This window comes from Molossus molossus, unplaced genomic scaffold (genome assembly GCF_014108415.1).
Source record: "Molossus molossus isolate mMolMol1 unplaced genomic scaffold, mMolMol1.p scaffold_m16_p_20, whole genome shotgun sequence".
NCBI classification, from domain to species: Eukaryota; Metazoa; Chordata; class Mammalia; order Chiroptera; family Molossidae; genus Molossus; species Molossus molossus.
This window is the reverse complement of record NW_023425356.1, coordinates 17034469-17060195: the sequence shown is the minus strand read 5'-3', so window position 1 is coordinate 17060195 and position 25727 is coordinate 17034469. Positions and strand designations below refer to the sequence as shown.

General features: G+C 42.7%; 1 protein-coding gene across 2 annotated transcripts in view; it reads left to right on the top strand.

The window, feature by feature from the left end:
* The window catches only part of LOC118636927 (myomegalin-like), a 213560-nt gene that overhangs the window by 39298 nt on the left and 148535 nt on the right, over nucleotides 1-25727 (top strand). For both annotated transcript variants that reach the window (XM_036271871.1, XM_036271870.1), the window contains exons 2-3: nucleotides 15105-15160; nucleotides 19200-19351. In XM_036271871.1, coding sequence (XP_036127764.1) covers nucleotides 15105-15160; nucleotides 19200-19351 — 208 coding nt within the window. The remainder of the gene's footprint in view (nucleotides 1-15104; nucleotides 15161-19199; nucleotides 19352-25727) is intronic.

Below are 25727 nucleotides of genomic sequence, written 5' to 3'. Positions count from 1 at the left end.
CCTAAATAGAGTTTCCCTGAACAAATAACTCAAGAAAACGTGAACTTGAACTATTTAAAGGCTACCTATAAAGCTGAAGGTTAGGAAAGGAAAACAAATTAATTAGCCTGTTTTGCTTTATATTAACCTGTAATTTGATTTCACAAAATGCAAGCATTAATTGTATTTGCCTGCTGTGGCTTGAAAAGTTGGAGAAGGGAGATAACATCCAAGAAAAATAGTGGTTTGGTCTCACAATTCAAGAATGTTGATTTTGTTTCTCCTCCCCACATAGCTAAAGTGTAGCCTTCAAATAAGACAAGTTGCAGTTAAATTCCACTTACATGGTCCCCTTTGATATAGATTATTTGCATTTTTCTGCTCAATGTTAACTCTTAAGCAGGAGGAAACAAGGATATTTGCTTCTCTTTGAATTCATGGTGAGTTAGCAGAGTTGCATAGTGACAACCAGAGAAGGAGTTGCCCCCATTTTATAGATGTGGCTGCTGAGGCCAGGGAGGGTGAGTAAACATTGGAGCATGAGCATCTGGTTGATTTCCGTATGTTTGCTTGCCCTGGTGCTGCTGCTTTGCATATAAGGGAAATGCTCCTTTTCATAATTCTATTATTGAGACATCTTTGGACATTGGATTTCCTGTTTAACATTCAGCACTTCAAGTTACTAGCAAGTAATTTTCTGCATTTGGTGAAGTCATATGTCTGCCTTCACAACTCTGATCTGATTTAAGTAGGGCCATACTTAGATTTTGGCTTGAGGGATGTACCTAAATCCGTGCTTTCTCTTCCACTTATTCCCCACATATTAGATCAGATGAGCTCCCCGGCCTCCCGTCTTTCCGCTCACATGTTAGGGCTGGATTGAAAATACCAGAAGGCTGGGATGAGGTTGTGTTTGTCTCTGAAAGAATAAGTTGGCTGACTGCTCTCCATCACAGTGCCCTCTTCATTCTGGGTGGCTCAGGGATAATTTATTCAAGGCTGTGTGGAGCACCCATTCATTCAGTGGATGCCCCGGGACACTCACTATTCCTATTGAAATTGACCTTGTTTTAAAAATAAAATTCCAAATTTGGCTCAGAACATTCCACAAGTTGTCTCTGGCAAAAATTCAAGTAGCATTTAAAGTTAGAAGAAAGTCCAGAATAAAAGAGATGTCATGATGACCCAAGGTGGCTCTGGCCGATTCTATTTTAAAAAATTTAAATGCACTGAGGACTTGTTTTCCTCTGTCTCCGAACATCTGAGTTGTGTGGTCAGCAAGACAAGCATGATCTGAATTTTATTTTTTTCCCCTCATGGTTGAAGCACTTCATTAGTCGTAGACTATTAATAATAATAGTAACATGTTTTCATAGCACATTAATAGTTTCTAACATTTCCCCTTAATCTACCTCATTATTTCCAGTTCTTTTCTGCTTGTTCCTCTCTGCAGAAACTTCTTTCTTGCTTGGCTTCCCCACCAGCCTCCGGGAAAGGGTGTCTTCTCATCATTTGCCAAGGTGAAGGGGTATAAAAAAGCAATAACTGCCGATGTATAGAAAACATTGACTAACTAAGAAAATTGAATGAACCCTAGAATGCCACACAATTGAATATATTTATTTTCCATTTCATAATGTGGACTATTATTATTCAAAATATAAGAATGTGTCATATGAAATGATACTTTACTTAATCATTCCCTATACTAAAGCCTTTACGTTTCTAATTCTTAACTATTGTTTACATTTGATAAACATCTAGGTGCATAGATCATCTCCTTTCATAGGTGTATTTTTCAATGATAAATGTTCAGAAGTAAAATAACTGTGTCAAACACCTCTAGTTCTTGAAAATACATTGTAATTTCTTAGGGTTTAGAATCATATAACTCATACTAATATAGAAGGTATTATATTCCATTTAAATATCTTCTTTGAGACCTCAGCCCCTATATTGCAGAAGGGGAATGGAGGCACACACTGACATACATTAGGATATCCTAGAGGAATTCCAACTCTTACTTCTCTCTGGGGTAAAATGCCTCACTGTTGCTATTATTTCTGTTACCATCTTGAAGCGTTTCCTGAAATAAACAGAAAATTTTAATATAAGAAAGTAAAAGTGGATAGCCCTGGCCGGTTTGGCTCAGTGGTTAGAGTGTTGACCCAAAGACCAAAGAGTCTTGGGTTCAATTCCGGCCAAGGGCACATACCTCTGTTGCAGTTTGTCCCCGGCCCTGGTTGGGATCTTGTGGGAGGCACCGATCGATGTGTCTCTCACATCAGTGTTTCTCTGTCTCTCTGTCTCTCTCTGTCTCCCTCCCTCCCTCATACTCTCTCTGAAGATAAATGGAAAAATATCCTCAGGTGAGGATTGAAAAAAAAAGAAAGTAAAAGTGAATATAATTTACATCAAAAGTGTGCATACATATTAGAATGTCTATTTGAAGGAGAGAGAAGAAATGGATACCGTATTTGGTTACAGGATTATGGACAATACCCTTTACATGCTGCTTTAAAACATGCTGTTTTTATATCAGGTCACTTGTATGGCTACCAAGTGACAACATGTAAAGTTTGGTACTGAGCTGGTTTTAGAAAGAGTCTCTTGTGCATTTCTTCACTTTTAAAAAAAAAACTCATCTTTACTGTTGAATGTATTACAGATGTTTCTCCCTTTTTTCCCCATTGACCCCTCTCCTCCCCAATCCTGCCCCCCGCCCCCGCCTTTGCCACACTTTGTCGATGCCCATTGGTTATGCATATATGCATAGAAGTTCTTTGGTTTATCTCATCCTACCCCCCTACCCCCTTCCCTTTGAGGTTCATCAGTCTAACAACTAATTTGTACTTCTTAATTCCTTCATCTTTTTCACCCATCCCCCCAGCCCCCACCCATCTGGCAAGCAACAAAAAGTTCTCTGTATCTATGAGTCTGTTTCTGTTTTGCTTGCTCATTTTGTTTGTAGATTCAATTGTTGATAGATATATATTAATTGCCATTTTATTGTTCATATTTTTGTTCTTCTTCGCCTTCAAGAAGACCCTTCAACATTTCATATAATACTGGTTTGGTGGTGATGAATTCCTTTAGCTTTTTCTTGTCTGGGAAACTTTTATTATTTTTTTTAATCCTCACCTGAGGACACTTTTTTTTTTTTTTTTTTTTGCATTTGTCTTCAGATAGAGCGGGAGAGAGAGAAAGGGAGAAAGAGGGAGAGAGAAACATCAATGTGAGAGAGACACATTGAGTGGCTGCCACCCACACGACCCCAACCAGGGCCGGGGACAAACTACAACTGAGATACATGCCCTTAGCGGGAACTGAACCCTGGACTCTCTGGTCTGCGGGCTGACGCTCTAACCGCTGAGCCAAACCGAACAGGGCTGGGAAACTCTTGATATGTCCATCGATTCTAAATGATAGCTTTGCAGGATAGAGTAATCTTGGTTGTAGGCTATTGCTTTTCATCACCTTGAATATCTCTTGCTACTTTCAGTCCTGCAAACTTTCTTTTGAGAAATCAGCTGACAGTCTTTTTTTTTATCCTCACCTGAGGATATTTTTTCATTTGTTTTTTGTTCAGATAGAGTGGGAGGGAGAGAGAGGAAGAAAGAGAGAGAGAGAGAGAGAGAGAAACATTGACGTGAAAGGGACACATAGGGACACATCGAGTGGTTGCCACCCGCACGACCCAACTGGGGCCGGGGACAAACTGCATCCAAGATACATGCCCTTAGCGGGAACCGAACCCGGGTCTCTCTGGACCGCAGGCTGACGCTCTAACCGCTGAGCAAAACCGCCGGCCAGGGTTCAGCTGACAGGCGTATGGCAGCTCCTTTGTAGGTAACGGACTGCTTTTCTCTCACTGCTTTTAAGATTCTCTCTTTGTATTTAACCTTTGGCATTTTGATGATGATGTGTCTTGGTGTGGATGTCTTTGAGTTCAACTTGTTTGGGACTCTCTGTGCTTCCTGGACGTGTATGTCTGTTTTCTTCACCAAGTTAGGGAAGTTTTCTGTCAATATTGTTTCAAATAGTTTTTCAATTTCTTGCTTTCTCTCTTCTCCTTCAGGCACCCCTATGATGAGAATGTTGGCACACTTGAAGTTGTCCCACAGGTTCTTTACACTACATTTTTTTTGGTTCTTTTTTCTTTTTGCTGTTCTGGTTGGGTGTTTTCTGCTTCCTTATATTCCAAATCGATGGTTTGCTTCTTGGCTTTACCTACTCTACTGTTTATTCTCTGTAAATTATTCTTTATTTCAGTTAGTGCATCCTTAATTTCTGAGTGGCCCTTTTTTGTTATTGATATTCTCACTAAGTTCCTCAGAGGTCTCCATTTTGTTTAGTTCTTTTCCTGGAGTTTTATTCTTTTCTTTCATTTGGGACATGTTTCTTTGTCTGCTCATTTGGCTGCTTCCCTGTGATTGTTTATGTGTATTAGGCAGAGCTGCTATGCCTCCTAAGCTTCGTAGGATGGCCTACTGTTGTAGGTGTCCTGTAGGATCCATTGGTACAGTCTCCCTGATCACCCCAGCTGGGCCCTCGAGGTGCACACCTAGTATGGACTGTATACCCATTTGTTGTAATTGAGTCTTGATTGCTGTTGGCACGTCAGTGGGAGGGGTTTACTCAGGCTGATCAGCTGCAAGGACTGGCTGTGCCCACTGACTATTGGCCTCTGACTCCCATGGAGAATCAGCTGTGCATGGGCCCACCACACAGAGCAAGACTTACTTCAGCAGACCTCTAGTACACACTGAGTCCACTCCTTGAGTGTGTCACTTGTGGAGGTGTTTTGATGTGGTCTGAAGCTGTCCACCATATGTGCGGGCTCTGGGGCAGGTCAGCCACTGCCTGTGCTCTATCCAGGGCCACCCGGCATAAGCTACAAAGTGACCTGCAGATGGCTGCTTCTTGTGCTGGGCTTGGACGTGTCCAGGAAAAGCCAAGTTGTGAACCAAGGCTGGTTGCTCGTTGTGCCAGGCCTGGGGCCACTTAATGAGAGGTGCGGGGCTTGCTGAGACCAGATGCTGCTTGCTTGAGAGATTTTAGGAAACTCTGAAGCAGGATCCAAGACAGGCCAATCTTATGGTAAAGCCTTTGGAAACAACTTGGGTGGGCCCAAAAGTTGGGTGGGGCAGGGCCTCAGGGAATCACCAGGGCAGGGCTACCAGTGTGAGCCAGATTGCTGGAGTCCCAGATATGGCGGCTGTCTGCCACCACAGGGAAGGGCTCACCAAAGGATCAATGGCCTCCACCAGCACGTCTGCCCAGGAGAATGCTGCCCCTCCAGCCCTCGTCTGGAGGCCAAACAGCTCAGTTCTTCCCTGTTCTCTGGTGCCCCTCAAGCTGCCTCCCCTCGGAGCTCAGAGGGAGCAAGTCTGAGTAAGTCTGTGCGCGGGCCCTTTAAGAGGATCTCCCTGAAGCTCCAGCAGCCTCAGCCTCCCTCTGCCTCAGTTCCCGTAGGTTTTACAGCCAGAAGTGATGGGGGCTTCTCTTCCTGGCACTGGATCCTGAGTTGAGTGCCTGGTGTGGGACAGGGACCATTCAGTCTTCAGGGAGGACCTTCTCAGCTGAAGTCTCTCCAGATTTTTATCCGCCACATGTGGGTGTGGGACCAGCCCGTCTGCCCCTCCTACCAGTCTCGATGTAGCTGCTTCTTTAATTCCATAGTTGTAGGACTTCCATTCAGCTCAATGTCAGGCGGTTCTGAAGGATGGTTGTGCCCTAGTTTTGTTGTAATTTTGATGTGGTTGTGGGAGGAGGTGATTCCACATTTACCTACGCCGTCTTGACTGGAAGTCCATCCCTCCACTTTGAGATTTCCAGAGTATTGGCACCATGGGAGCAGCGTTGTTGCCCGCGGACCTAGGGAGCTGGCTATCAAATATCACTTTATTCACCCTGAGCTAAAATTACTGTGAGTGGGCCTCAGTATACCAGTTGTTCCCACCTACACACCTAGCCTTGCCTTTGCAAGGATAACTTTGTCTATCTTTCAGAGGTCAGTTTCAGCATTACCTTCTTTGGAATTAATTTTTGAACATAGTTCTGGGTGTTTTCTGTAGCCAGAGCACACTGCCATCTCTGGTATGGTACGCAGCTGGTTGTTTTACTTGGTATTTTCCATACTCTAACAATATTATTGGAAGAAAAGACTGTCTTTTGTCTCTAAATCTGCAATATCTTACATTGCTTCTAGCACTCACCAGATTTTCAATTAAGAACATTCCAGAGTGCATTCCTGCAAGGCTCATGTGAATATCTGTTTGGTAGGTGTCTCATCATGGACTAGATGCAACAGGTTACAGAGCTTGATACCTTTATTCAAATTGTCTTTATTTGTTTAAGAAATTAGCATCAAATTCCTGTTATGATCTAGACTTCTTAAATGGTGGGTAGATAATAGGGAATGATATAGAAGTCCTGCCTTCGAGGTGCTGTCATTCTAGAGGGGTCACCAGGCATGAAAATGTTACTGTCCTACCTTGACCTCACAGTTCCTCAGTCCTAAGTCACTTCAGTACACCATAAGCACAGCCACCCCTTGGAGCTCGTCTTCACTCCAAACTCCCCATCTCTATGATCCTTAACTCCAAAAGCCATTCCCTGACCACAAGGTCAGCATTCTTTCTGCATACCCCGTGTACCTCATCCCGTTCTCCAGTTCCTCCGCTTCTCTGAATCTTCCGGGCCTTCTGCTCTTCATTCATCTCCCTACTGAGCACCGGCCTCAGAGTCAGCTGTTTGAATTGTTCTCAGCACTGCTGTAGAATCTCTTGCTGCTTCAACAATTCCCACCCTTGGCAACCCTCCATCAATTTTACTATCCTGTAGGATGCTATAAGCTCTATTTTAGTGTATTATAAAACCACTGAGAAGGAATATTCTAGATTCATTCTTGCTAATTTCTAGCAGGTCTGAAACGTTAACACTTTCTCCTCCATTACTCATCTGCCTCCTCCCTTGCTCTTCCATTTCCCCGAAAAATGCATTCCTCAAAACCTTTGATTTTAATCATATAAAATCAAGATACAAAATAGTTTGTTCAGTATTATTTCTGTTGTTTAGAATTCGCATGGGCATATGAACTGAAGAGCAACTAAAAGTAAACACATAAAAATCTTTATTAATATTGCCTTTCGGTGGTAACATTTTCAAATTATTTTTATTTTCCTCTAGGTACTTTTCTCCTTTTCAAAACTTCTAGAAGAAGCACGTAATTCTTTTCAAATCATTAGAAATAGACACTACTAAGAAAGGGAACAGTAATAGATACTGTAAATAAAAAGATGAAAGCAGGGGGTGGAAATCGCCTATCTGTTGGTGTCTGGAGTTGGGCTCTGAGATGGACTGAGCCAGTTCCCTCGGCACACCCCAGTGCTTTGTGAGTGGTTGTTAGTGAAAACTGAGGAGTACAGAATGCATTGTCAGAACCAAAAGCGAGAAGCACAAGCTAAGTTGTAGAAGTGGGTGGAGTGTCCATGTACCATCCTGGGTGACGTGACTGAATCCAAAACAAATTATTTTCATGTCTTTTTAAAAAGAATGATATCAGTGTCTTGGCTGATTTAGGGGGCAGGGAAGGGAATCCATCAGATACTTGGATGTCTGATAACTTCAGAGGTCAAAGTGAGGAAAAGAATTACTTGAACTGCTTTTTATCTTTTTACAGTAGCAAGTGGTTCTTCTTAGCCTTGATGGATGGCAGCAAGAAAAATAATGGTAGTTCCTTTTAGGATGAAGACTTAGTGCAGGAGCAAAATAGGTCATAAAACTAGAAGTGCTGCAGGTGCACAGTGATGCCTGTAGCTCCCTGCAGCTACTGAGGACTTAGCACTCCAGAAAAACCGCCTCCCAGAGTTGGAGTGGCCATAATCAGTCTCAGTGAATAGATATTGTTGAGTGAAGGGTTTAAATTGCAGCCTGTGTCAGAGAAAACTGGATGTTACTGTAGCAGTGCCAAGTCCGACCACACTTAGCGTGCAGAGGGTGGCTCCCAAGTGCTGCTGTCCCTTGTCAGAGGGGCTCTGCCAATTAAGCATCCTAGGTTGCAATGTTATAATGATAGGTGTTGAGGTAAGAAAAATTGTAATCTTACTGCATTTATTATATAATAGTCTTGTGCTCTGCATCTGTGACTTCTACCCTATTTGCATTTGAATATATTTTTGCAATTATGGTGCCAAATTGAGGGTAGCTGGCAATATTTGGAACATAGGAGATGTCTACTCAGTGTCTCTCTTGGCAAGAGAAGAAAAGATCGGAGGAGGAGTCTTGTTGACTAATGGCCGTTCCCGTTTTGATTGTGTCTGTTTTGTCACCTCTGCTGCCTGTCAGTTTATTCCCTCCATTAGGGACAGTGCCAAGTCTTATCACAGAAGCAGTTCAAGGAAGGCATGAACTTGGAGAAATGTGGGTAGAAATAGGGAGGTGTAAAATAATAGATGACTCACTTTTAAGAATAGGACTTACATAAAAGTCATACTTGCCATTTCCCTTTTAGGATTTTAATTACTCGTCATGTGGCCTCTGTTTATACCAGTGCTCACACACTCAAGTGTGAACACATTTGTGTCAGCTTTGAATCTAAACCTCATCTCCTTCCCATAGCACTGCCCACCCCCTCTCACCTCACCTTCCCAGGGCTCAGTTGCCTGCAGCCAAGGCAGCAGGACCAAAGGAGACTCGGAACCCGGTATATACGTGGGTGCAAATAGGGTGGATAGGACAGAGTAAAGTTTTGGGGTCAGACAGATACAGTTTTCAAGTTTCTGAACCAACTAGCCAAATAGCTGTATGATCTTGGGCAAATTACTTCGTCCTTCTAGGCCTCCTGTTTCCTCATCTGTAAAATTGGGGTAACAGTGCCTATTTTAGAAGATTTTGCGAAGATTGAGATAATGCCTGGAAAATATCGGGCACTCAGTAAATGATGGCGGCAACGCTGGCGGTGGGTGCTGGTGGTGGTCTAAATAACGAAGGTGGTCATTAACTCAAGGTTCGTGCTGAGGAAAATTCCAGTGTCAGAAAACATGGTGAAGTGTCAAGTTATGCACAGGCCGTCCAGAGAGTGGTACCTGTTGGCGCCGTTGTTTCTAAGTTGGCACTGCTTGTGAAACCTGACCGTTCAAAAACCCGCAGAGCCAGAGCGCCACATATGAAAGGAAGTAGGCCACAGTTCTCCTTCTCCTTCAGGCCCTTTAACATCTGCAGGAGTCGAGTGTGGCTGTAAATGAAAACTGTGCAAGACAGATCTTCGAACATTAGGCAGATTTCTCTCACCCGAACCAGAATCTAGCCACTCGTGTCAAGTGAGCTTTCAGAATATGGGAATTAAGAGAGAATGTGTGTTTGGTTCAGTGCCTAATACTGAGGGGACCCTAAACAACACACTTCAGCGATTTTGCCATCATGCCGCATATCCCCCACTGTTGGGCAAGGCCGCAGAGCCGAATCCCTTAGATATTTCATCTTCTGTTGAGGGCAGTCATTAGAAAAGCAATGTAAATTAAATCAAAATGTGGTTCCTCATTTTTAAAAAAATAAGAATTCTACCATCCTAAACCCCTGCCTTTTCACTTCTCCAGATTCTAGTCTGTATCTATTTTCACTACAGCGCAAATGAGCCCTGATTCTTTCTTGCCGACATTATTTTAAATCATCTTTGGGGGTTCTAAGTAGTAAGATAAAGCTATAGTGTTCAAGGAGGGAAGTGAATATGAAGAAATGGTTTCTCCTTGACCTCCCTAAGCTCCACCTGAGGGTTCGGGTTTGGGGGAAAAGGCTTGAGGAGAGGAAGGTGGAAAGAAAGCTGGAAGGGTCCTGAGAGTGGCCTGCTCTCACTCAGGTGGGAGGAACAAATAGAAGGCCCGGACACACCCTCATTCTACTTCGGGGCATTTGTCATGTGTTTTTACATATTCATACCCATCCTTCAAGGCCTGGATTGAATGTTCTCTGTTTTCTGTGTATTTCCGAGACACACATTCCCAAACAGGACAAAATTAATGATCTCATTTATGTTCTGAAATCTGTTTTAAATCTCATTCTTTTAATGTCTTTGAATCCTGTCTTCTTCCCCAGTAGACTCTGAGCACCTTGATGACAGGGTGTATTTCTTATTCACCTGTTACTAGTGCTTGCCATATAAGCAACTTCTCAATAAACGTTTAGGAAATGGAATGAAAAACCCTAAAAGTAGCAATCAGAGGCCCAGTTTTTTGCTCTAAGTACTGCTATAGCATATTGTCTTTCCTCCTTCTGAATTTTTGTGTATAATAAGAATAGCATGTAAAAAGAAGTTTGAAAGATATAAAGTGTTTCTGGGAGATGGTCTCTGTCCCCAGGCTCAGAGATGTGAAGCAGGTGGTGGTGTGTGATGAAGTAGGGAGACCAGACTGTGTGGTGATCCAACAACCTCAGTGTGTGTGATTGCCCTGGCGAGAGGCCTGAAAAAGGAGCCACCCCTTTGGGAATTTGGACACTCATGTGGGAAGGAACAGCCCTAGATTAATACTAGTATCTCATGCCATTAAAAGACGGGGTGTGCGACCTGCTTTATGACGGTGAAGTTGTACAACTGCCATCTTGCCATTGCTCATGAATTATATGGTCCATTGTCATGATCCATTGCTCTTCTCAGCCCACAGATTAAAAGGCCAATGCAAGGCAGTTTGCAAAGGATGGTCTATGGCTGCCTTATAGAAAATATCTTCTTGTGGCCTCCGCTGTGGTGTCACCCTGTGCTAAGGAGGAAAGACTTAAGTTTCTACCTCTCCCCAGTGTTATGAGAGACTAGACTAGTGGGACCAGCAAGCTGCTCAAATCTCGTAAAGGAGTTATATCAGTAGCCATTTTCAAGCAAAGCAAAATTGAGTGCCTTGTATATTCTTGATATATCCTACCATAATTGGAAAATTGTTGGGAAAAAATGAACAGAGCCCAATTTGACAGTATCAGAGTGCAGGGGAGGGCTTTGAGAGGAGCAATTATTTCCTGGTCATTCTCAATCTAATCACCCCGGAAGACTGTAGGAAAAACTAGTAGGCGGGGATAGTAAATGTTGATGTACTGTTTGAGCCCAGTGTCTTCATAGCTATTATGAGCCAGTCATGAAAATGTAGGTAATAAACCATGCAGAAACTAAGTGGATGAACAGCTGGTGGGTGTGTTCTACTTGGAAAGTGCTTGGTTCTTTAAATTAAGCAGAAGAGTGTCCTGGTAAAAATTACTGAGTGTAATTTTAGTTTAATTGGTGTCAGTATTGACAGATTGATGGGGTAGGGGGAAAAGGATGAAGCTCATTGAGGGAAAGTATAATTCATGTTTACAGGGAAAGCAACGTTTAAGGTAAAAGCATCTTGGGGGAAAGATCATATATGTCCATCTAGACAGGAGAGCTATAAATGCCCTGGCGAACCACATTCTCACTGAGCATGAGTCATTCATGGACTCATGTTAAAAACAGAAATCTAGAAACACTTGAATTTGAGAAACTAGGGCAAAGGATATACAAGTTTTTTTCCAGACTTGGGTAACACGGAAGAATTTACCAGTATATATCACTGCTTCGTGTGGGGGGTGGGTGGGGCCGGGGCGAGCTTGGAGTCTGTTTCTAGCATACTCCAGTTCTCTTTGTCCTTTGGTTTATCAGATGTCACAAATTGCAATCCCCTAGACATATATCCTGTGTTTCTTCACTTGGAGCCCCTTCCCTGGGGGAGCATATCAGATTCCTTACCAACCTTTGGAGCAGCTGAGTAGTGAGCCCTACTCTCTGGCAATAAGAGGGAATTTGAGCTGTTAATAGAGTTAAAGTGATTTTTAAAAATTCCCCTGAGACTATAATAAGCCCATTAACTCAGTACTCATCCACAGTGACCTCTCTACCCTTCAGTTATTGATTCATCCCAGGCAGGCATGGAGTGGATATGAGTGGGGTAGAGAAGGCGGGGTATCTCAAGGGGACCATATGCCTTGCAGTAACCTGCTCCTGATCTAGAGTGTGGAATCTTCAGAGCAAGGAGGATTGAATGAGATCATGTCTGGACAGTTCCCTGGATCCTTGGAAACTATTAAAATGGGTTTTATGCTTAAGCATATACTAGAATAGAATTGCATAATTACTGCAAGGAACCATTAGAAATTCATGCACTTCTTTTACAAATATTTGAGGAAACTGAAGCCTTAAAAAGGTAAAAGTGACTTATAAGCCAGCTAGTAGTTTTATAATCACAAATTAATGAGTTGTGTGCTGAAACCAATAGGCTACTCGAGACTGTGTCTTAAAGCAGAATGAAATTCTGTCCGTGCTTTTTCTATGAGGACAACAGCCTCTGCGACCTGTAAGGAGCCTGGCACATGTCACAGCTGAGTTCATGCGTTAGGACCACGAGGACAGGGAGTGAAGCCGTGGCAAACTGAAGAGCATGTCTGTTCTGTTTAAAGGTGGCAGGTTATCCCGGAGTAGGAAGGCGGGCCCAGCATTGCTAGACCCAGTCATTTTTCAAGAGAAGTTAGAAATGGGTCAACTTTGTGTTGACCAAATAAAACAGGTTGGATGGGCTGAATTTGGCCTGAGGCATGACCCAGCTCCTGAGGGCTACTTAGGTCTCTGGGCTGAGCATAAAGGAATTCATCCAGCGCGTGAAAGACACAGCTGAGTATAAGTTTTAGTCCCTCCAAATTTTTCAGGATATTGTTCTGGTGGATAGTTTCAACATCCAAATAGTACATTTATCTCTTTCATTGTTCACTCATGAGGGAAGTTTTTAATAAAAAGAGGAAAAGGAAATGGGGAAGGGGTCCTGGAAGGAACCACAATCTGGTGATCTGCTTTTGAGTAACCAAGAATTGGCAGGGGTGTGTGCGTAGACCCATGTGTCCTTGCTGGTACTTTCCTCTACATCTGGACTTGACAAAGTGAAGATCTGTGCCAAGATCCAGACCTGAGGCAGAGAACAAAGAACAGCAACAATTTCTAAACAAATGCCAGGCTCTCTGCCTCCCTGTGAATGGTTTCTGGCTTTTTAAAAGAGAAGCATGAACAATGGACATGGACAACAAAGCTGGGGACAGGGCGGGGAGGGAGGGGAGGGGGAAATCAGTGGGGGGAAAAGGAGAAACATCTGTGACAAAAATAAATTAATTAATTAAAAAAAGAGAGAGAAGCCCTCTAAATATCTGTCTACCAAATTAGTTTTCAAATAGCCAACTGGGAGTACCCAAGGTTTAAGGAATAAGCCAAATGTTGAAAGCATCTCACTGTAGCATTATTGCAGTCCTCTCTGTTTCTGCCTTCCCCACCCAGGCAGTCTGGTGTCAAACAGTAGCCAGCCCTTTTAAAACATTGTTCACTCAGCTCATCTCTCTTTTTGACTCACAAGGCTCCAGTGGCTAAATTCCTCTTAGTGTCCCAAAAAGCTTTATATAATCTGCTCCCACCCAGCCTTTTCATGACTCCCCTGACCCCACCTCCTGTACTCACCGCCTGCTCCCTCTGCTCAGCGACGCTGGCCTCCTTGCTGTTCTGGAAAAGGCTTTGGTGTGCTCTTTCCTGAGAAGCTTTGCATTTGATTTTCTCTGCTTAGAGGACTCTTTCCCCAAATACCCCACAGCTACCCTTATTTTCATCTATTTCTTCACGAGTATTCATTAAAATCCTACCGTGGGTCAGGGACAGTGTTAAGAGCTGTAGCTACAAAGACACCCCGCCCCCAGGAAGGGTTCCTATCCTCAATGAGCACACCTAGTGCTTTGCAGAGAAACTTTGCTTACTGAAAATCGTCACCCCCTCTCCCCCCATTACCTCCTGGACTCCCTGTGCTCATTCCTTATGTTAATTTTTAGAAGTACTTGTCCCCACACTATTGCTAACCACATTTTCCTTTTGTTTCCTGTGACTCCAAGTCCTAGGAGTGCAAGCTTTTATGTCTGCATTCATGGAACTTAAAACGGTGCCAGAAAACATAGTGGGTGCTGGACGTGTATTTGTTAATAACGTTGAGATTTCCGCCCCCTTCTGTGCCAGGATGGTGGTCTTCACTGTGCTGGATAGATACACCTCTTGCTACTGAATTTTGGTGTTTTCAACATTTCCATTAATGGACTTTGTTTTCCTGATCAATTCTACTAGTTAGACGAGTCAAATTTTTTTTCTTTTCTTCATCGCCACTGTTTTTCTTCGGTTAAAACCACCACTTCCGCCCTGGCTGGTTTGCCTCAGAGGTTAGAGGGTCGGCCTGTGGACCAGAGAATCCCAGGTTCGGTTCCCACTAAGGGCACATACCTTTGTTGTGGTTCATCCCCGGCCCTGGTTGGGGTCATGCAAGAGGCAACCAGTCAATGAGTCTATCTCATGTCAATGTTTCACTCTCTCTCTTCCTCCTGCTCTATTGGAAGATAAATGCAAAACAAAAAACAAAAAAAAAAGTCCTTGGGTGAAGATAAAAAAACAAACAAAAAAACCCCATCACTTCCTGCTTTCCCCTTCTACCCTTGTTCCCTCCACATAGTCTCTCTTTACAGCCAGAATGATGTGTCTACCATCTAAATCTGGTCATGTACCATTCATTCCCTCATTTAAAATCCTTCAGTGGTTGCCCATTGCCCTTCACATAAAACTCGATATCCTTACCCCATCCCACAAGGCCCAAGTCTGGTTGCAATCAGGTTTCCTCTGTTCCTCTCTCAGGCCAAGTTCCTTTCCGACTCAGGGTCTTTGCTGTTCCCTCGTGAGGGAATACTCTTCTGTTCCTGTTTTTCATCTGGTTGACATTTCTCTGTCTTAGTTTTAATGTCTCATTTTCTGTTTCTCTGAGTCTCTCTACTAGTTAACTTACTCTGCATTTTCCTTTGTAGCATTTGCCACATGGTAATTCAGTGCTTACTGGAATTGTTTGTTCAGTGGCCTCTGGTCTCTGGGTGCACTTATGGAGGCTAGGAACCCTTCCTGTATCTCCAGCACTTAACACTGACCCTGACTCACAGTAGGAGTTTAATGAATGCTTGTGGAGAAATAAATGAAAACAGAGCACAGGTAGGTATTTTGCCACCACAGGGATTGGGGACCATTTCGAGAGGTTATCCCATTAACTATTTGTTTCTCTCTTCAGAGATTATTTTGCAGAGGATGATGGGGAGATGGTACCCAGAACAAGTCATGCAGCAGGTAAGGAAGCCATGGGCCTTGTCTCGTTAAATTCTTGGTTTCCTGCTGATCCTAAGTCCAGTGAATCATGGACCCTTTCAATTCACCGTGGCAGTGTCCTTGGGCTTTTTGTGAATTTTCAAACATACCACCGTAGCACACACTTCCTCACCTGCCCAGCACAGTGCAGTGAATCACAACTAAAATACGCATGTGAACTCTTCATACTTTTAATGACTCTGTAATTGCAAGATTAAAGTCACTTGTAAAATGATTAAAATAGATTCTGCCGCTAAGATGAAATCTTTACACTAATATACCATTAAAATGAGTACAATAACAGGGTCAAGCTCATAAGTGAGATTAAGTGGGAAGAACTCTTAGTACAGAGCCCATGAAGAAATAAGCATGCATAAATATAATTATTAATGTATTCATAATACTATCTCTCCATTACTGCCCTGACATTAGCCAGAGATTACGTAAATTACAACACCAATGTGAAGATAGCTGTCTTCTGGGGACAAGTTTTCACAAAATCTTAATCATTTAAGGGTTTCACTTTGCTAAGTGACTTGCCTTTTTTGTACCAGCCTCGGAGCACAGATGCTTCATATGCACAGTGCAGAAACAGGTTTATAATTTGAATGTGTTAAGGACTTCAGAGTCACTTAAAATTAGCATAGTGTATGTTAAATTGACAAATTCCAAGGATCTTCCATACTCATTTTAGCATCAAGATCCTGCATTTTGAGGTAAAAATGGAAGGGGAGTGGAAAAAATGCCTAGTACAGGCAAGATATTAGATCATTTATCATTTTATTTAATCCATATGCAAGCTCTGTGAACCCAGCTGGTGTGGCTCAGTGGGTAAGCATTGTCCCCTGCATCAAGAGGTCACTGGTTTGATTCCTGGTCAGGGCACATGCCCAGGTTGTGGGTTTGATCCCTGGTAGGGGGCATGTAGGAGGCAGTCAGATGATGTTTCTCTCTCATAGATGTGTCTACCTCTCTCTCCTTCTCCCTTCCTCTAAAATAAATAAATAAATAAATAAATAAATAAATAAATAAATAAATAAAAATAAATAAATCATGGTTATTAAAAAAATCTCAGTAAGGTCAGTATTATTAAAGCCATTTTTACAGAGGCAACACAGCTCAGCAAAATTCAGAGATTTGCTTGAGTTCCCACAGTTAACCAGTGTTCAGGATTCATATCCAAGTTTCAGAAGCTCGTCTTTTCCCATCATATCCCACTAACTTAACTTTACTACATTGTTGTTCTCTTTTATTAATTTTTTTCTATTTAATATCACCTAAATACGGAAGAAATCATTCTTTCTAATTTATTTGAATTGAGATATTTGTATTTACTAAGAAACACTCAGAATATTAACAAAAGTGAGAAATTATTATTTACTATTTTTATTATGAATTTTCAATCACAGAGGAATACAATTAATAGAATAACAGTTGTTTTGTACAAGTTGAATCAAAGACTATTGAAGATGGAAAAAATATCACTTCTATCTATAATTTATGCTGCGCATCAATAAAACCTGCTTTAAATTCCTGTGCTAATTTAAACTCCTATTCTCCACCAGGCAAGATTAGTGGATATTGAAAACACCATTAAAGACAGGGCTATCTAAAATACACTTGGAAGTACATTAATTCGACAAAAATGAAAAGACACTGTACTGTATCCAGTTTAAAAACAAGTCATATGACCTTACACTTCAATTTTTTTTTCTATAATAGGAAGTTAAATATTTTTAGAAAGAAAAAACTGCACTGAAATCTTTCTATTTACCACCATTATTTTCTTTTTCATCTTCATCTTTCTCTTCACCATCATATTCCTAGTCTTTTTGTTTTCCTCCTCTTCTTCTTCTATCTCTTTTGTTTCTTTTAAGCAGAAAGTGCTCTTTTCTGAGCATTTAAAAAAATTCCGAGAAGTCGATAGAAGTATCTGGGCACTTTTCCTTGTGCTCCTTCAGGCAAGTCTGCAGAAAGAGAAGGAGGAAGGGTGGAAGAGACGGGCATTTTCTCTCTTCCCAGTGTTCGCCTTTTCCTTCTGCTGACAGTCTCCTTTGCTGAGCAGAAGCCTTTTGGTTTGATGTAGTCCTACTTGTTTATTTTTGCTTTTGTTGCCTTTGCTTTTGATGTTCATGCATATAGAGTCAGTTAATATTTGACAAAGGAGACCAGAATATACAAGGAGGGAGGGAGGGAAGAAGAGAGATGGAAGGAAGGAAGGAAGGAAGGAAGGAAGGAAGGAAGGAAGGAAGGAAGGAAGGAAGGAAGGAAGAAAAAAAAAAAGGAAAACAAAGTGCAAAAAAAGAGCATGTGATGGCATTTTGCCTCTTAGCTCCTTAGGATCTCCTTTGCCCATATGTCTCTGTGTAGTTAACTTTCCCCAGGAAGCACACTGAGCCCATCCTGCTTCACCTGCCCTGACTCTGTCTGTGGAGCTCAGTGTATTATGATGCTGTCATTCTTCCTGACTTAAAGAAACAAACCTGTTCACTAATAAAGGCTCATTGTTTCCTTCTGTCGGCCCAGAAAAGATATATTTTTCTGTCTTCCACCTGAATGTACAAACCCTACACTTAGTCGGACTCTCTGTGTGCTATGCTTGAAGGAAGTCCTCCTTTCTCATTCTTCCGCACTGTTACAACCCAAAGGCAGGCATGAGGTTAGTAGCAGCTGCACCTTCACTAGCCTCTCCCAGGGCAATGCTTCCTCTGTAATGGAATGATAGCATCTCTGCCCCTTTGCCTGTTTTCCCCTGACTCTTAGACATGTTACAATCCCCTTTGATGCTAAAAGAACACAGTATTAGCATACTATTTGGAAAGCTGAGTGGAGAGACCGTGGTTCTGTCACTTTTTAGAAATGTAATCCTGGTCAAATGAACTTTCTGAACCTTTATTTACTCGGTAGTGAAGTGGATTTAATGACTGCATCAGTCTGTTTCACTGGTTGCAGTACCTTTATAAATGAAACAATTCATGTGAAACTGTTTTGTAACCTGGAATGCCAGTTAAAGATGTTGGTTGTTACAACTGTTATTATTCCTAAATGATAACCTGAAAGATTCTCTATAGAGAGGTTTATAGGAAAACTTAGCTAATAGCTTGACTGAAAGAGAAAAAAAAACCAGACTCTTTCAGTTATCTTTTGTCATGTGACAAACCACCTTAAAACTTAGTGGTTTAAAACAGGGGTCAGCAAACTACATCCTATGGGCCAACTGCCTGTTTTTGTAAACAAATTTTATATGTTACATACAAATTTTATATATTACGTATTACTTCCATATTATCTGTGTCTGCTCTGAGCGACAAAGGCGGAGCTTCCATTTCGACAGAGATGGTTTGACCCATGAGCCTGAAGTATTTACTGTCTGGCCCTTTAAGAAAAGTTTGCCCACCCTTAAAACTATAATTTGTCATTTCTCACAATTCTGTGTGTTGGCGGACTGGGCATTTCTTCTGCTGGTCTCACTTGGGATCACTCAAATAACTGCAAGTCTTCTGACAGCTTGCTGGGACCGAGGGTCCAAGGTGGCTTTATCCAAGAGTCTGGCAGTTGGTGACTGGCTGTCGGCCGGGGCATCTTCATTCCCCCTGTATGTGGCCTTCCTCCTCCAGGAGGATGGACTGGGCTACTTCACAGCATGGTGGTCTCGGGTTCTAAGACCAAGAACAAACATGCAAGCCTTCTCAAGGCTTTGTCTCTGGAACTCATACAGTGGCATTTTCATTATATTCTCTTCCTCAAAGCAAGTTACTAGGTCAGTGAGATTCTAGAGGTGGAGAAATAAACACTCTTGATGGAGAAGCTGGAACATCACATTACAAAGGGGCATGGATATAACTAGTGTGTTTCACTGGGTGGGGACCTTATTACTATGATCTACCGCAGGCTTACTGTAGGTGAACTGTTTCTGTGTGGCCAAGAATTGGTTTGTAAAAGCCAAATTCTAGGGAATTGTGCAGATTGGAATGATCACAATGCCAGCATTATGTAACATCTTCTGTTGTTTCCCTGGCAGCTTTCCTTAGTGACACTAAAGATCGAGGCCCTCCAGGGCAGCCACAGGCCTGGCGAAGTGGTGAGAAGGTCCCCTTTGGACAGACACATTATCTGAGGGCATTTGAAAAAGCCCCTCGGGTGCAGACCCAGGCTCTTCGAGACTTTGAGAAGGTAAGTCACGTGGTGGGTAACTGTTATACTGATTCGAAGAAGTCCCATGGGGTACTGATGTCTTATAAAAACATGATCCATGCCCTGGCTGGTTTGGTTCAGTGGTTAGAACGTTGGTCTGCAGACCAATGAGTTGTGGGTTCGATTCCAGTCAAGGGCACGTACCTCAGTTGTGGTTCGTCCCTGGCCCTGGTTGGTTCGTGCAGGAGGCAACCAGGGAATGTCTCTGTCTCTGTCTCTGTCTCTCTCTGTCTCTCTCTCTGTCTCTCTCTCTCCCCCTCTCTTTCCCTCTCCTTTCCATTCTATCTGATGATAAATGGGAAATATATATATATATATATTATATATATATATATATATATATACATGATCCATGGCTTAGTCTGGACTGTGGGCATTCTTACCCTAACGGTGTCTCTTGTACAATCATGGGTCCCAGTAAGCATCTGTACTATTAGATGTGCTGAGAGCTGTGGTTTGTGGGCAGTTGCCTGTGCCAGTGATTCTGTTTTATACCATTTTTATCCCTGGTTTACTTCTCAGATCAATTCAGGACGTTTAAATGGCCTCCAAGGCCAGGGAACCTAGTCCACTTGGCTGGCACTGTATTCTCCGTAGCAGGCTTGGACAACGCTGCATATCTGGATACTGTCTGTGGCATGAGGTGGCTCAGCCACAACCATTAGTTTCTTGACAAGAATCTGTCACTGTGGCTTGAAACTCCTGATTCAGCTCTTGAAGTGCTCTGCGTCTTGATATGTTTATCCTTAGATTTGGTCGAGCCAGATTACTGCTAATGTAATACAGGCCCCCAGCTCCCTGTACCCTGGATTGATCCCAGGAAGGCTGTGCAATAGAACCCATCCACTGGCATTTATATGGCCTGGAAAGAGCACCCAGGACTTTTAGTGCTAAAAATAGAAACAGCTCTTTGGTGCCCCCTGGAGGTTACCCAGGCATCAGGCCACCTGGGAGTACTGTGTAAATGTACCCTCAGATCTGTGGGTTTGATTCATTCCTGAATTGACAGCTTTTGCATTTTCAAAGCAGGGTTATAAAGCAGTGTTGACATGGATTTGCCCTGGCTTCCCTCAGTGTGTAAATAGAAATGTTTCACTAGGACCAATATCCTACCAGACTTCCTGTGGGCAAAGAAGATGCTCCATGTCACGTGGGCCTGAGAATTAAACAGCCTGTTCTTGGTTTGGTTTTGTTTTCACCCAGAGTTGTCATGGATACTGGGTTGTTGGTTTTTCTTTTAAGACACAGAGTTTGCAGGAATTTCAAGTAGCTTTTGAAGACTAAACCTCTGAACAGCTGTGGTGCTGGTGGTGGGAGTGGGGCTGGTAACACCCCAGCCCCTTCTCTTTGGTTGCTGTGTGATGCTGCTTCCCCACAGCCGGGCACGGTGCTGTCTGAAAGCCACTCTGCCTGCAGGTCCCTTTCGGGTGACAGGTGATGTGGAACATAGAAGGGAGGGGTCTCACCCCCACTGACAGAATCAATGACCAGGTGCTGTGGGGAGAGGGAAAAAAAGGGGCTGAGTCAGGTGACAAACAGAAGTCACCTGACTTTCAGGTGTGGAGTTCTAAGTCCTTTTCTCCTAATGTCCAGCTCTAATGTCCCTGGGTAGTACTTGCTTCTCCGTGCTGGGAACCACGGACAGAAACCAAGCTAGGACACAGAGAAAAGGCCAGCAGGGGATATTTTAAATCTCTCTCCTCTATGTGTCAAGTAATAGATAAATAACAAGGCCACGACACACAATTTTGTCAGAAAGATCATTGCCAGGGCTCAGAAACTGTGACTTGTCCAGGGTCATAGAGTTTATGTACCATGATCATAAATCCTGACATGTGATTGGGTCAGAAAGATTTTGACAAATGGTGTTGAGAAAAATTCTTTCTTACATGCTTTCTTGCTGACTAAGTACCCCCCCCCCCCCAGGATGCCTGGGGTAAGGGAGACTAGAGCAGCACGTAGATGATACTAGCGAACATACGTTGATCACTTTCTATGTGTCAGGTACTGTTTTAAGTATGTGCAGTATTATCTCATTTAATGCTCATGACAACCTTGTGAAGAAAGCATGATCATCACCCCAGTTTATAAATGAGAAATAATGACACAAAGAGTAACAAAGGAGCTTACCTAATGTCTCATAATGTGGGCCTGAAAATACTGATGATTTTTGTGACCTAAAATAGTGAGGACTTTTCTAGGTCAGGGAGTTCCACCAACGACAGTTTGGTGGTAATGGGACTGGAACCATTAGCTCCTCCTATTTAGATGGGTACAGAGGCAATTCTGTTTTCTCTAGGAAAACTGGAAACCTACTTTTATCTCCTCATATTCTCTATCACATGTTTTTCCCTCCATTAGTTCTGAACTGCTTGCAATTCAAAGCTGTGTGATATTTCCCAGTCTTGGTTTTGCCTGGAATACCTGTTGTCTCCTATTCTTTACCTGGGTAAAGCCTATTCATCCTTCAAGATTTAGCTCAGGGGCCATTTTCTATTTTTTTCTAGAATGCCTTTCCTGACTCTCCGATCTCAAAATATATACCCTGGCTCTAAGCTCTTCAAGGGTAGAAAACACTTCCTGCTCTTCCTTTGGTAGTCTCTAGAATCTAACATAATGCCGGTACCTAGTATGTGCTCAATAAACGTTTACCACCAAAACTAAACTTGCTGGATTTGGACTTCCCCCGGCCTCTTTCACTGAATGTATTCAGAGTAAGTTGAATGGTTCTAAGGAGGATATTGGTGTATTCATTGAATGGTTAGGAGAGGAAACTGGGAAATCAAGAAAAGTACATTTTATTTTTAACAATAAGTTTAAAGTGAGGCCATTTTCCACCTAAACTGGGATAATAAATTATTCTGCCAAGTAAGAGAAAGAAGCAGAGACCTTTTAAATATTTGACAGGATTTATTAAGATCATTCATAGTAACTAATAATAATAATATTTATTGGGTGTTCATGATACACTAGGTATTTTTCTAGATACTTTATATATTAATCCTCAACCAAGGGAATGTTTTTTTGAGAGAGGAAGGGAGAGAGAGAGACACACATCAATGTGAGAGAGATACATCAATCTGTTACCTCCTGTATGAACCTGCAACCTAGGTAAGTGTGCCCTGACTATGAATTGAACTCACAACCTTTTGGTGTACAGATGACGCTCCAACCAACTGAGCCACTGGCCAGAGTAACATACACACACACACACATATATATGTATATATGTGTATTTATATATATATATTTTTAATCCTCATCTGAGGATATTTTTCCATTGATGTTTAGATAGAGTGGAAGAGAGGGAGGGATGGAGAGACAAAACCATCCATGTGAGAGAGATCCATCTATTGGCTGCCGCCCACACGACCCCGACTGGCACTGGGGATCGAACCTGCAACCTGAGTATGTGCCCTTGACCAGAATCGAACTTGTGACCCTTCAAAGGATGACACTCTAACTGCTGAGCCAAACTGGCCAGGGTGGTACTTGATGTAGTATATTTCAACTATATTTTAGTTTATTTTCCTAATTATGAGATACATATTATTCTGTTAGACCAGTGAAGAGACCAAGACTTAAATAACTGACCTGAAGCTATACAGGCTTAAAATGACAGAACCAAGATAACTTCGGTGATTTCCATGGTTCCTAGGGAAATGGGAGGACTGTTCAGAGAAAGAGAGTTACCTGGTGAAATGTGTGTGGTGTGGTTTTATATGGAGAATCAAGTGGCGATGCTAGAAAAAAGCTATGGAGAGGTGTGGGGTCTGTGGCCGTAAGGTCTTAAGGGGGCCTTCCTGGCCTTCTCCGGCTTCCACATTTTGAATAATGTTGTCTTTAATAGGAAAATGCCAGCAAAACTGTGCCACGTTTGCCTAACTGTAGTGCGAAGCCAGCATTCCCTGGTAGTCTGAATGCAGCCACAGTGAGTCAGCCTGGGCTCCACCCATCCTGGAAATTGTTCCTCTTGAATATTGGAATCTGTGTGTGTGTGGAGGGGCCGGGTCAAGTGCTAAACGGGACTTCTCTGCCTTCTGGAGAGCGAATTCTCAGAGTCCGGGGCCATCCTGTTCTGGGCTAGGTGCCTCGGGACCGTGTCACTGCCGTCCTTAGGTCCAGCAGTTTGAGAGTTTCTCCCTAATTACAGCCTTGGAAAATGAGAGCTACCAGTAAAATGCATTTTCATTAAAAAAAAAAAAAAGGCAGCTATGCTCCCCAAACCACAGGCCCCCACGCTCGCTGATTTTGTTTTCCCCGGTGTCTGAGGCATTCAGAATGTACTGGGTGAAAAGGGAGGGGGGAATCCTAAACTCTCGGTAATCATAAGGCAGAATCTTCTTCTTTCTGAACATGACTTTCCGGAGGGATTCCACACAGTCATTCCACAGAACTTCGGAAACATTTTCATTCCTAAGCAGCCGGATTTGTATCAACACAGTCCTTTTTCTCTTCAGCATTGTGAGTTAAAGGACCGAGCGTGAGCGTTGGGGGATGCAGAGAGGCACCCACGGTTCATTCTCAAAGAATGCAGCTCTGATTGGGGCACATGACATCTAAGTTCTGCGAGATTTCATTCAAATACCAGCTAAGGCCACAGTGAAAGAGCTGCCATAAGATTAGAGTATTTGCCAGACAAATGTATGTCTTTAAAACCTAAATATTAGGAAAACATTTTAAAATGTGTCTTCATATACACATGTATAAACATCTCGTCTTCACTCTATCATCTATGGACCTTGAGGAATTTTCATTCCAGTAATAATTTCCATTCCCCAAATAAATGTTTAAAATAGCAACAAAAATAATGATGCTAATTGATATTTATTGAGTGCTTACAGTGTGTAGGCTCTATGAAGGCACTTAACTCGCATTACCTTTTTTTGTTTTTATTAAATCCTCACACAAGGATGTTTTTCCCATTGATATTTAGAGAGAGTTGAAAGGAGGGAAGAGAGAGAGAAAGAGAGAAACACATTGACGCAAGAGAGGCACATCAGTTGGCTGCCTCTCCATCAAGCACCATGACCAGGGCGGGGATCGAACCTTCAACCCAGGTACCTGCCCTTGACCAGGAATCATATCTACATCCCTTTGGCCCTTGGGCTGATGCTTTAACCACTTAGCGACACCAGCCAGGCGACTTGCATTATCGTACTCTGTTCTTATGATAGTAAGCTGAGGTTGGTACAACCATTACCTTGCTTTGTACAGAGAGGGAACTGAGGCTAGAAAAAGACCTAGTGATTGCTAGAAAGTGCTGGAGCTGGGATCCGAGCAGAATTGTACTTATTTCAGAGCCAGAATACTTAGCCACTCTCTCTTTTTTTTTAATCCTCACCTGAGGATAGGTTTTTATTGAATTTATAGAGAGTGGAAGGGAGAGGGAGAGAAAGAGAGAAATATAGATGTGACAAAGACACATCGATTAGTTGCCTTGAGCACATGCACTAACTGGGGATGGGGTCAAACCTGCAACCCAGGTATGTGCCCCTGACCAGGAATGGAACCGGGGACCCTTTGGTGCATGAGCTGATGCTCTAACCACTGAGCAACTCTGGCCAGGGCTGCATTTTTACTAACATGTATTCATTTTATTTATTCAGTCATTCAAAAAAATGTTTCTAAAGTGCCTACTATGTATACCACATAACGTCTTAAGTATGGCAAATACCATAATGAATATGCTAACATGGTTCCTGCCTTTATAGAGTTTACAGATCAGCCAGTTACAACAGAATATTATCATCATGATAGAGGTAAAGAATGTTACACAAGCCCTGGCCAGTTTGGCTCAGCGGTTAAAGCGTCGGCCTGCGGTCTGGAGAGACCCGGGTTCGGTTCCCGCTAAGGGCACGTACTTCGGTTGCAGTTTGTCCCCGGCCCTGATTGGTTGTGCGGGTGGCAGCCACTCGATGTGTCCCTTCACATCGATGTTTCTCTCTCTCTCTCCCTTCCTCTCTCTCCCTCCCACTCTATCTGTACAAAAAATGGAAAAATATCCTCGGGTGAGGATTAAAAAAAAAAAAAAAAAAAAAAAGAATGTTACACAATCAGCCCCGGCCGGTTTGGCTCAGTGGTTGGAGCGTCGGCCCGCGGACCAAAGAGTCACGGGTTTGATTCCAGTCAAGGGCACGTACCTCAGTTGTGGTTCAGTCCCCAGCCCTGGTCAGGGTCGTGTGGGAAGCAACCAGTTAATGTGTCTCTCTCACATCAATATTTCTCTCTCTTTCTCTCTTTCCCTCTCTCTCCCTCCCACTCTATCTGAAGATAAATGGAAAAATATCCTTAGGTGAGGATTTAAAAATAAGAGCGTTACACAATCCCTACCTGGGGCTCCTAAACAGTCTGA